At 37.3% G+C, this 13,705-nt stretch overlaps 1 protein-coding gene across 1 annotated transcript in view; it reads right to left on the bottom strand.

Moving 5' to 3' along the window:
- CATSPER3 (cation channel sperm associated 3) overlaps positions 1–13,705 on the bottom strand; it is a 69,254-nt gene that overhangs the window by 44,096 nt on the left and 11,453 nt on the right. The window contains exon 3 of the mRNA XM_036749696.1: positions 8,837–9,076. Within this exon, the coding sequence (XP_036605591.1) occupies positions 8,837–9,076 (240 nt within the window). The remainder of the gene's footprint in view (positions 1–8,836; positions 9,077–13,705) is intronic.

The raw sequence follows: 13,705 nt of genomic DNA, 5'->3' as shown, positions 1-13,705 counted from the left end.
CTGCTCCAGTATCTTTGCCAAGAAAACCCCAAATGGGGTCCTGAAGAACCAGACACAACTAAAACAACCGAACAACAAGAAAGACAGAGGTTGATTCATAAAATTGATTAGATACACAATATACAAAAGTAAGTGAACACATTTAGCATTTGATATACCCAAAGATCTCAGCTATTAGGGGCAAGAACTTATTATTTTTTAAATTGTTGGAAAAACTGGAATGTAATATAACAGAAACTAGGCATAGACCAACATTTTACACCATATACCAAGATAAGTTCAACATGTTATACAACTTGGTTATAAAGAGTGATAATAGGTTAGATTGGCTTTTGTTCTCAAAGAGGACCAAAATAACATTGCTATGTTGGAGTCAAAGTACAATGTATCTTACTGTGGCTGATCAAACCAATATGAGCTTTGGAAGGCTCTACCACAGGTTGGGCACAGATCGTCCAAAATGAACATTTGGAGTGGAGATATCTCTAAATTTGTACATCTCACATTCCTTTTGAGCCACTGCAATTCTGCTTCACTCGTAGAGCATAGCACCTTCTTTGGTGTAGGCATGCCATGCTGGGGAGTCCTTTGCCAGTCTGCCATGTCAAGCAAATGATTCCAGAGTTCTTCAGAGAGACTTTAAGGGTCCTTGTGTCATTTCATTTGACCTCCATGTGAGTGCTTGCCTTATGTGAGTTCTCCATAAAATAGTCTTTTAGGCAAACATACATTCAGCATTTGAACAATATGCCCAACCTATCAGAGTTGTGCTCTCTGTAGTAGGGTTTGAACACTCGGCAGTTGAACTCGAGAAAGGCACTTAATGTCTGCCACCTTATCTTGCCAAGTGATCTTCAGAATTCTCCTAAGACAATTCAAATGAAAGTGATTCCACTTCCTGGAATGGCGCTGGTATACTGTCCAGGTTTCACAGACATACAACAAGAAGGTCAGCACAACATCTCTGTAGACCTTCAGTTTGGTGGGCAGTCTAATACCTCTTGTCTCCCACACTTTTCCTTCAGAGCCTCCTGAACACTGAGCTAGCTCTGATAATGGTGCTTCCACCTCATCATCTATGTTGACATCCCTGGAGAGTGTGCTGCCAAGGTAAATGAACTTATGCATGATATTCGAAATTTCTCCATTTGCTCTACCTGATGGTTCACATCTGGATGGTGTGATTTTGGCTGGTGGAGAACCCTTTGTTTTCTTGGTGTTAATTGTTAGATCAAATAGTAGAGAATCGATTCATACTTTATTACATCTTAGCTTCAGAGGCTGCGTTCAGTGCACAATTATCTGTGACCCAAAAAAAAAAACCATTCATCAACTCTCCCTCCACTTTAGTCTTGACTTGTAGTCTTGTGAAATTACCATCAGTATGGCAGCTGACCTTGATGTAGTTTTCGTCCTCACTGAAGGTGTCTGACAACGTTGCTAAAAACATCATGCTAAAAAGCACGGGAGCACACACACAGCCTCGCTTCATTCCATCGATGACTGAAAAGGCATGAGAGCATCGTCCATTATCCAGAATGCAGGCAAGCATGCTGTCATGAAATTGACATACAATACTAATGAACTTCTCCAGGAAACCAAATTTTGACTTAATTTTCCGCAAGCCCTCACAACTGAGGCTATCAAAGGCTTTGGTCAGATCGATAAATGTTGTATATAGACCTCTACTCTGCTCCTGGAATTTCTCCTGCAGCTGTCAGGCAGCAAACACCATATCAACCATTTCTTGGCCCTTTCTGAAGCCACACTGGTTCTCAGGTAGATGACCATCTTCCAGATGAAGGATCAGCCTATTTAAGGGGATTATGGCAAGAATCTTGGCATCAATGAGAGAGTGAGAGAGAGACAGGGAGGGAGAGAGAGAGAAACCCGTGATTGTCACAGGACAATCTATCTCCTTTACCTTTATGGATATGGACAATGGAGGCATCCTTGAACTTCTAAGGGGATAACCTCCTCTTACCATATAACCTGGAAATTTTCAGTCAGCTTTTGTATGAACAGTGATTCAACCTCATCCTTACAAATTTCAGCTGAAATAGAATCAGCATCAGGCACTTTGCTGCATGAGAGATGCCTTAATGGCATTCAAAACCTCTTCTTCAGTTAGAAATTTGGCTAGAGAGGCATTGGTTTCAAGCTAAGGTATACAGTCAATAGCTTCAGCATTGATCAATGATGGTTTGTTCAGAGCACTTTTGAAGTGTTCAGCCCATCTCTGCAGGATCATGTCCCTATCACGATTCAACGTGGCTCCACCAGCACTGAGTAGTTGAGATGCACCATAGGTCTTTGGCCAATAAATACCCTTCAGAGCCTTCAGGGCATGGTAAAAGTGCTTTGGATTTGTACTATAGCATAAAACTGAATTTCATCTGCCTTCTTACTGAACCAAGAATCCTGCATCTCTCTAAACTTCATTTGCACTTTACTTTTTAAAGAATATGTTATTTTTCCCCAATTACACGTTAAAATAATTTTTTACATTTTTTTCAGTTTTGAGTTCTAAATTCTATCTCTCCCTCCACCTGAGTTGGTAAGCAATCTGATAGAGGTTATACATGTGCAATCATGTAAAACATTTCCATATTAGTCATTTTGTACAAGACGACAAACAAAAAGGAGGGAAGGAAGGAAGGAAGGAAGGAAGGAAGGAAGGAAGGAAGGAAGGAAGGAAGGAAGGGAGAGAAAAAGAAAAAAGAAAAGTAGTATGCTTCAATCTGTGTTCAGACAATATCAGTTCTTTCTCTGGAGGCTTATAGCACATTTCATGACAAGTCCCTTGAAATTGTCTTAGATCATTGTATTGCTGAGAAGAGCTAAGTCATTCACAATTCTTCTTCATACAATATTACTATTACCATGTACAATGTTCTCCTGATTCAACTGTTCACTTTACTTTGCATCAGTTTATGTTTGTCTTTTCAGATTTTTCTGAAATCCTCCTGCTTGTCATTTCTTATAACACAGTAGTATTCCATCACAATCATATATCACAACTTCTTCAGCCATTCCCCAATTGATGGGCATCCCCTCAATTTCCAATTTTTGGCCACCACAAAAAGAGCTGCTGTATTTTTGTACAAATAGGTCCTTTTCCCTTTTTTATCTCTTTGGGATACAGACCTAGAAGTGATATTACTGGATGGGCATGCACAATTTTATAGCCCTTTAGACATGGATCCAAATTGCTCTCCAGAATGTTTGGATCAGTTCATAACTCCACCAACAGTGCACTAGTGTCCCAGTTTTCCCATATCCCCTCCAACATTTATAATTTTCCTTTTGTCTTCTTTGCCACAATAGTAGCTTTTTACGCCCTAGTTCTTTTTGTTGTTGTTGTCACTTGCTCATTTCTCTGCTTACCTGGGGATGGGGAGACACTATCCCAAACTTCAGACTTTTTCATGCTGCTATTTTCAGAGTTAGTTCTTGGGGTCTGCCAGTTTTTGGTGCTTCCAACGTGGCATGATCCAGGGAGATGTGTGGTCACCACTCTCCTGATCTGTGCTCTGGTCTTTGCCCAGGAAGGGCCTCTGTCCCCCGCAGCCACAATCCCTAGCACTGCTCTTGGCCTTGGAACTGTGAGCAGGCCCCTTGTTCTTGATTACCGGGGAGGAAAGTCAAGGAGGGAAAAGAGTGATGGGTAAAAAAGAGGCCACCGAAACATTTTTTTAAATGTGCAGAAGAGGAGGATGTTGGAAAAGAAGCATAGACAAGCAGGACAGTTTTAGAAGTAGCATGTAGAATTTATCATATACTTTTTTTTAAAGCAAGGGGCATTAAATGGAGATTCATGGATTCACAAAGAATCCTCATTTTGCGTTCTGCTGTGTATATAGAAGTTCTCTTTTTTGGTGTTTTAAGTCCAGAATTTTTAAAATGTACAGTAATAACTACAACCATGGTCTAGTCCAAACTACATTTCCGATAGGGATATATTGAAGTGACCTAACTACCATCATCCTTTCAGCCTAGGAATGTATAGAAACAACTCATTTTTCCAAAAGAGCCCATTTAGGTTCTATCGCCCGTGAGTTTATCTAATTCTTTTAAGGATCTTCTTACACTTCTGGCCACTACCACCTCTTGGGATAAAAATTCTAAAAGTTTAACCTCAATTTGCATCTTTTAAGCTTCCAAAGGGCCATATTTGTTATTCCTGTGCTCTTCAAGATTTTATGGATTTTGATCCTACCCCACTTAACTTTGAAACAACTAAGCAAAAACATTTTTTAAGTATAATTCTCCTCACCTTCAGCCTTTCCAGAGTTCTGCTATCATAGGCCCCCTTGCCTAAGTGATACCATGATGCCCCAGGGCAACTTTGGCTTTTCTTTCAAGATCACAAATATGATATGGAACTATGAACCGTAAGTGTAACAAATAGATGAAGGTAACATGGTATGGTTTGAAGAAGACTGGATTTAATGTCTGAAGACCTGTATTCGAATCTTTGCTCTACCACAATTTAGATGACCCCAAACAAGTCACTTAAATTATCTGGGTCTCAGATTCCTCATCAGTAAAATGAGAAAGTCAGACTAAAATATCTTTCAGATCTGCCTCCTATAATACAATACACAGAACTGGAAGACCTCTGAACTCTCACCCAACCCTGAGACTGAATGATTTATGTATGACTCCAGGCCCTGTCACTTCTTCCTCATGTGGCCAGAAGCAAGCCATTGTCCCTGAGTCTCTAAAAATTGGAATAACACTGGTATTATTACCCCCACAAGGTTGTTGTAAAGAAAGCATTTTGCAATTTAAGTGCTACAAAAATGTAAGATATTATTAGGTCACTTTTCAGCTGGGATATTGGGGTGCTATTGGAAAGAAGAGGGGGAGGAGGAAACCTTTAGCTATAACCACCCAATGCTGTCAAGCTAGAGTTAGCAAATTCCCAACAATAGCTATTCAAGGTGTGTGTGTGTATATATATATATATATATATATATATATATATATATATATATATATATATATATATACATATACATATACATACACACACACACACACCCCTTTCCTTTCCCCACTCCCAAAACAAAAACATCCTGACCTTGCATTTGGGAATAGTCAGATCCTCAAAAGGATCTCTGACATCTTCTAATGTAAAGGTCACATAGATAACAAAGTAGAACAAAAAACACCTAATACATAAATAAACAAGGTTAACTACATCCATCTTAAGTAACTAATGGTTCAGTATATTTCTGAAGCAAAAATAAGTATGGTTTTATGTTTGCACTGGGTAGAGTTTGAGGCAATATATCCTCTATTCATACAGGTGCAGAAGTTTTCATGGAAGGGTAGCATTACCATATGATAAGCTCTTTGAAGGAAGACACCATGACTTAGCTAAACTTTGTATCATCTCTGGCACTGAGGAAAGGACTCTGCATAATGATCCCCTAACAAATATTTGTTGAGTGAAATGTGATAGAACTACTTGAAAAAACAAGTTGGCAATGATCCAGGTGTTGCAGCAAGCTTTGGAGACTAGAAATATGAGCAGGTAATTTTGGCTTTGCATGCCTTTACCTTGCAGTGCTGAGAAGAGCCATTAGGCAATTAACAAGCATTTATTAAGCACTTATTATGTGATAGGCCTTGGGAATATAAATACAATAAATGAAACAATTCCTTCTTGCAAAGAGTTCAAATTCTAATAGGGAAGACAAGGATATATATAAATATATACAGAATAAATATTTATACAAAGTAATTCAATGCAAGGTAGTTTGAGAGGATCAGGAAAGGTTTCCCATAGAGAGTGGTGTTTAAACTGGATCTTGAAAGGACCAGAGGGATGGAGTGAGGTAGAAATGAGGAGTGGGTGAATTCCAGGCAGGCAAGAAAGTGCCAAAGCATGGAGATAGGAGATGTGTAATGGATGAAGAAGAGAAAGAAAGCCAGTTTGGTTGAATTGAAGAATGTAGGAGAAAGAATAATATACAAGAGAGGTAGAAAGATGGGCTGGGACAAGGCAAAGAAGAGTATTAATAGCTAAGCAGAACCCCCAATTCACATAGCCAAAAGTATATGAATAGCCAGTTTCAGAAAGGAAGAAATCCAAGCAATCAAAAGTCGCGTGAAAACAATGTTCATCAGATTGGTAAAGTTGACAAAAGAGGAAAATGACAAATGTTGGAGAGACTGTGAGAAAACAGGCACATTAATGCACTATTGGTGGAGCTACAAATTGGTCCATCCATTTGGGAAAGCAATTTGGAACTAAGCCCAAAAAGTCACTAGACTGTAATTTAGCTATAACTCTACTAGCTTTGTACTCCAAAAAGATCAAGGAAAGTGGGAAAAGGATCCACATATGCAAAAATGTTTATAGCAGCTCTTTTTATAGAAGCAAAGAATTAGAAAATGAATGGGTACAGGCACGGGGCATAGCTGAACAAATTATGGTATATAAATGTAATGGAAATGATAAAAAATTATGAAAGAGGCAGTTTCAGAGAGACTTGTGAACTGGTTTGCAGTGAATTGAACAGAACCAAGAGAGCAATTTTTATAATAATCACACTAAAAAGACAAACAACTGTGAAAGACTTAAGAACTCTCATCAAGGCAGTGACCCACTAGAATGCCAAAAGACTTAATAATGAAATGTTACCCATCTCTTGAGACAGAGCTAATGGACTCCACGTGCAGAAAGAGACATACATTTTTAGATATGACAGACAAATATGGAAATTTGTTTTGCTTAACTATACATATTCATTACAAGGGTTTTGTCTTTCTTTTTTCTCTCTCATTAGGGAAAAATAAATAAATGCATGTTAATTTTTTTAATAAAATAAAAGTTACCTCCCAAAAATTTAAGCTAAATAAAGGAATTTATATTATTAATGATTTGGAGTTTTATTTCATATGGTTGGACAATTCATTGTGAATATCATCATATAAGAGAAAGACTCAAACAATAAAAAAAATGTTTCAGATAACAAGTTGCAATAACACTGATGTTTTCTTTTTCCCCATACCCCTCTTCGCAACTGGCCTGATACAAATGGAATAAAAAGAGTTTTAATTGTTCATGAGTAGGCCAAGCCAATATAATAAAAATGATAATCCTACCTAAATTAATCTATGTATTCAGTACCATCCCAATTAAATTACAAAAAGATTAACAAAATTAATTTGGAAGAGCAAAATATCTAGAATATCAAAGGAATTACTGAAAAAAATATAAAGAAAGGAGGTCAAGCAGTGTCAGATCTTAAATTGTATTAAAAGTGGTAAATATCAAAACTATCTGGTACTGGTTAAGAAATAGAATGGTAGATCAGTAGAATAGAGCAAATACACAGTACACAGTAGTAAATGATTATAGTTACCTTATGTTTGATGAACTTAAAGATTTAAGGTTTCAAGTTAAGAATTTATGGTTTAGTAAAAATTGTTGGGAAAACTGAGAAGTTGTCTGGCAGGTCTGCTGGTATAGACCAATATCTTATACCATTTACCAAGCTAAGGTCAAAATGGATATGTGACCTAGATGTAAAGGGAGGTATCACAAGTAAATTAGAAGAACATGGTACACATTACCTATCAGAATTATGATAGGAGAAGAATTTATGACTAAATAATAGAGTATTGCGTGATGTAGAATAAAGTTTTAATTAAATTAAATTTAAAAGTTTTTGTACAACTAAAACCAATGTAGCCAAGATTGGAAGGAAAGCACAAAATTGGGGGGAAATTTTATAGAGGTTCTTGAATAAAGGCCTCATATCTCAACTATATAGAGTACTTCGTCAAATTCATAAGAATATGAGTTATTCCCCAAATGATAAATGGTTAAAAAATATGAACAGGCAGTTTTTAGAGAAAGAAATCAAAGCTATATGGAGTCATATGAAAAAATGCTCTAAATCATTATTTATTAAAGAAAGGAAAATTAAAACAACTTTGAAATATCATATCACACCTATAAACTGGCTAAAAGGATAGAAGGAGGAAATGACCAATGTTGGCAGGAATGTGAAAAAATTAGGATGCTGTTAGTGGAAATCTTCCAACCATTTTGAAGGGTGATCTGGAATTATGCCCAAAGAGTTATAAAACTGTGTATGTCCTACCCAGCAATACCATTATTAGGTCAATTTCCAAGGTGATCCGGGAAAAAGGAAAAGAATCTGTATGTTCTAAAACATTTATAGCAGCTCTCTTTGTGTTGGCAAAGAACTGGAAATTTAGGGGCTGCTTGTCAATTGGGAAATGGCTGAATAAGTTGTGGTATATGATTATAATGGAATACTACTGTGCCTTACGACATGCTGGACAGGTTGATTTTAGGAAAACATTGAAAGACTTGGGTGAAATAATGAAGAGTGAAACGAGCAAAACCAAGAGAACACCGTACACACTAACAGCAATACCGTTTGAAGAGTAAATGTGAATGGCGAAGCTATTCTGAGTTATATCAATATTCAAATCAACTACAAAGGACCAATGAAGGAAGTTGCTATACACCTCCAGAGAAAAAGCTGATATATGGAACTATATAATGTACAGTTTCATACATATATATGTATATACATGTATATATATATGTGTGTGTGTGTGTATATGTACATATACATATGTCTGTGTATATACATATGCACATATATATATATATAATATCCATGTCAAATGTTGGTTGGCTTTCTGTAGTGTGTGGTTGGGAGGGAGAGAAGAAAACAGCTTGGGACCCAAACATAATGAAAAATAAAATAAATATTTTTTAAAAAAAAAGAATACGAATCCCCAGTGCCTATATAGGGCTATGTACGCAATCAATCCCTTTTACCCTTATTCCTCGGCTGTAGGGAATGAGTTTGAGAATTCGAAGCGACTGGATGCCTTCTCCTATGTTGAGATATGGATAGTGTCTGCCGAACAGCTTCAGCATATAAAAAGGAAGACAAAGGATGATGATGATGACTATATTAAATAAATTGTATCCATTCTTCCAGTATCCAAGGGGATCCACGTAAAGTTTGATGAAGAACTCAAAAAAATAAATGGACGAAAATAGGATTTCTACTACCTGAAAGAGAAAACAAAATAGTCACAGCTAGTCTGGAGTTCCAACGGCCAAGGGGAACAGATAATTTTTTTTTAAATATCATGCAGGAAAATGTAGTGTAAAGGGTACACTAGAAGACTAACCCACACTATAGCAGCTCACAGTGCTCACATAGGGCATGCGGATACCACCTCACTTTCTGGGCTGGCTCACTCATTCCAATCTGCTCTGACTCTGGCTGGTCTAGGGTTCTCAGGGAACAATTATCAGATCGTTATACCCAAATTCTCTCAAGATCCTAGGGATAAACCTGTTGTGGGAGAATATAATCCCTGATGTGCTTACATTTACACAAAGCCTACCACTCAAAATAATGACAATTTAGATCTTAATCATAACTATTTACTGAACAATAGGGCACAAAATTAACATCACAGATGTTTATATAGTTAAAGAAAATAGAGGAATAATAAATACATCATAGTCTGCGCATGGACCTAAGTCACACTCTCTCACCAATGCACCCGTAGTATTTGTAAGGAAGAAGAGACACACACAGGAATCTGCCAAAGAAGCACGAGTGAGGAAAACCCAAGTTCTTGGCAAAAGTCACAACTTTGGAACTTAAACTTTGGTGTCCTTTTTCTGTTCTCAGGAGCTGTCCTTATAAATCAACGTAGCTTCTGTGTTGAACACACGTTTCCACTGTTAAGGAGAGTTGATGCACACTGTGCTTGACCAACAGCATGGGAGACATGACATCTCATTGAAATTAATGAATCTGCTGGATGACTTCTATGATTCTCTGCTTCCCCTTTACTTCCTCCTCCATAGTAACAGTAATATCCAGCACCTCCAATTTCAAGTTTAGCTGATGTGATTCTGAAATCTTTCCCTCTTATTATCTTTATAGGTTCTAACTCTAGTTCTCTCTACAAACAACCGCATCTTAGTTTATGGTTAGTAACCAAATTCTCATCTTCTGCCTAGAATCAGACAAATTGCATCTGTCCTATAATCATAAAACAACTCTGGTATCTCTATCTTTCTATCGCAGTCAAAAATAAGTAATAATTGTCTCAAAAATGACTCAATGTAATTGTTTCTCTGAGCAACAAAAAGTCAGCAACAAACTGCTCCACGTGATAGGGAAGCACCTTAAAGGGACAGTATCTTACAATAATAATCTTTCCCTTTTTCTGAATTCCTAGACAACTCTGACTGAACCACACAAAACGACCCTCCAACTATCTTGTACTGGTTATTTCACATATGTGACTTCTGTCTTCCTGACTAGACTAGAAGTTCCTCCAAAACAGGAACAAGGTCTTCTATCTCCTCTGGGGTATCGCCAACACATCTCTGGCCACAAGGGAGGTGCTCAGTGAAGGACAGTTAATTAAATCATTCACCATTCAATACACATGTATTAGGCACCACTCATTCATTCAATAGCCCTAATGAAATTGTTTTCACTAAGATTCCCAAGAATATAAGAGAAATTATATAACCTTTATGATTTAGGTTAAAAATACCAACCATCATGACACATGCCCCTTAAGATACTGACTCTTAGTACAACAGTATTACCACCAACAGATACTTGCTCAGTGACCTGCAGATGGTTGCATTCTTTTCCCAAAATAAATGCTTAAAACCTTTTCTTCCTTCTGGGCCAGAAGTCGTAGTGAGTAATATAAGTAATATGAATATTGGCATTTCAGTCCATCATGATTAGATATCTCTCATCCTTAGGTATCTCAATGAAACAAAGATTATAAGATTCTATTTGCTCCCCACTATCACTTCCAGACCCCTTAATCTATGGCCATCACTCAGCAACATTTCCTCCTTTGAGGTTCACTTCACCTACCTATATCAGCCTCTCCAGATCCTGGTTGTTATACTCTCCTAGCTCTCAAGTCATTCTCCTTCCCTCAGTCATGATTCTTTGGCAGATTCCTGTGAGCATCTACTCTTCCTTACAAATACTATGGGTACATTGGTGAGAGAGTGTGACTTAGGTCTATGTGCAGACTATGATGTATTTATTATTCCTCTATTTTCTTTAACAATATAAACATCTGTGATGTTAATTTTGTGCCCTATTGTTCAGTAAATAGTTATGATTAAGATCTAAATTGTCATTATTCTGAGTGGTAGGCTTCGTGTAAATGTAAGCACATCAAGGATTATGTTCTCTCCCACAAATAGCTCTTCACATCATCCATCCCACCCCCATTTTCTCCTCCTGTGCTCCAGGATTAGAAGAAGAGTTTGTCTCTCTCCTTGCTAAGGCCAACCCTCTGGATCCTATCCCATCAGGTCTTCTCTAGGAGTTTATCCCATGAACCAACCTTTCTCTTCTCTCTAATCTTCAATTTCTCAACATCCAGTGGCTCCTTCTTGTGGACATAACCATATCTCCCCCAACCTTTAAAAAGAAACTTCAGCTGGCCCTCTCATCTTCTCAAACTATTATCTAATATCTCTTCTCCATTTCACAGACTAACTCTTAGAAAAAGTCATCTACACCTGTTTACTCTACTTTCTGAATTTCTATTCATTTCTCAATATGTTAAAATCAGACTTCTGACTCCATCACTTGATGGAAACTGAAAAAGTACCATGTTCTCTTTTTTATTTAAATTTTTTGATAATGCTTGTTTTTACATCACCTTCATTTCTGAACATATATCCTTCTCTTCCTACTGACCGAGCCATCCTTCAAAACAAAGAATAAAGAAGAGGAAAAACAAGCAATTCAGCAAAACTAACCAAAACATCAACCAAATCTGATAGTATAGGAATCTTCCATACCTATAGTCCTCCACCAGAAAGAGAGGGAGAAAGAAAAAGAGAAATGAAGGAAGGAAGGAAGGAAGGAAGGAAGGAAGGAAGGAAGGGAAGAGAGTTGCATTTTCTCATCTTTTCTACAGAAACAAGATTACCAAAGATCTCTAACTGTTAAGTCCAATGACTTTTTCTGTCTTCATCCTATTCTTTCACTTGATGATCTCATCATCTTCCACGATTTAATTATGTAAATGACTATATAAATCACTCTTATTTTTATATATCCAACACTAGTCTCTCTGCTGAGCACCACTCCATCTCCAACTACCAATTAGACATTTTTTAAATCATCATTTATTTATTTATTTAATGTTTTTAGTTTTCAGCATTAATTTTCACAAGAGTTTAAATTACAAATTTTCTCCCCATTTCTACCCTCCCCCCCACTCCAAGATGGCATATATTCTGATTGCCCTGTTCCCCAGTCAACCCTCCCTTCTGTCACCCTACTCCCCACCCCCCTTTTCCCTTACTTTCTTGTAGGGCAAGGTAGATTTCTATGCCCCATTGCCTGTATATCTTATTTCCTAGTTGCATGCCAAAACTTTTTTTGAACATCTTCTTTTAAAACTTTGAGTTCCAAATTCTCTCCCCTCTTCCCTCCCCACCTACCCGTCCTAAGAAGTCAAGCAATTCAGCATAGGTCACATGTGTATCATTATGCAAAACCCTTCCACAATACTCATGTTGTGAAAGACTAACTATATTTTGCTCCTTCCTATCCTATCTCCCTTTATCCAGTTTTCTCCCTTGACCCTGTCCCTTTTCAAAAGTGTTTGCTTTTGGTTACCTCCTCCCACCATCTGCCCTCCCTTCTATCATCCCCCCTTTTTATCTCCTTCTTCCTTCTTTCCTGTGGGATAAGATACCCAATTGAGTGTGTATGGTATTCCCTCCTCAGGTCAAATCCGATGAGAGCAAGATTCACGCGTTCCCCCTCACCTACCCCCTCTTCCCTCCCAACAAAACTGCTTTTTCTTGCCACTTTTATGTAAGATAATTTATCCCATTCTATCTCTCCTTTTTCTCCCTCTCTCATCCCTTAATTTGATTTTATTTTTTTTTAGATATCATGCCTTCATATTCGACTCACCCTGTGCCCTCTGTCTATATTTATATATATGTGCACATATATACACATATATATGTGTGTGTGTATATATATATATATATATATATATATATATATATATATGTATGTATATTCCCTTAAGCTACCCTAATACTGAGGTCTCATGAATCATGCACATCATCTTTCCATGCAGGAATGTCAACAAAACAGTTCAACTTTAGTAAGTCCCTTATGATTTCTCTTTCTTGTTTATCTTTTCATGGTTCTCTTGATTCTTGTGTTTGAAAGTCAAATTTTCTATTCAGCTCTGGTCTTTTCACTGAGAAAGCTTGAAAGTCCTCTATTTTATTGAAAATCCATATTTTGCCTTGGAACATGATACTCAGTTTTGCTGGGTAGATGATTCTTGGTTTTAATCCTAGCTCCATTGACCTCTGGAATATCATATTCCAAGCCCTTCAATCCCTTAATATAGAAGCTACTAGATCTTTTGTTATCCTGATTGTGTTTCCACAATACTCAAATTGTTTCTTTCTGGCTGCTTGTACTATTTTCTCCTTGATCTGGGAGCTCTGGAATTTGGTGACAATATTCCTAGGAGTTTTCTTTTTGGGATCTTTTACAGGAGGCAATCGTTAGATTCTTTCAATTTCTATTTTGCCCTGTGGCTCTAGAATATCAGGGCAGTTCTCCTGGATAATTTCTTGAAAGATGATATCTAG

The sequence above is a fragment of the Trichosurus vulpecula genome, chromosome 3 (genome assembly GCF_011100635.1).
Source record: "Trichosurus vulpecula isolate mTriVul1 chromosome 3, mTriVul1.pri, whole genome shotgun sequence".
NCBI lineage: Eukaryota > Metazoa > Chordata > Mammalia > Diprotodontia > Phalangeridae > Trichosurus > Trichosurus vulpecula.
Note: the sequence above shows the minus strand (reverse complement) of the source record. Positions and strands in the feature narration are given on the sequence as shown.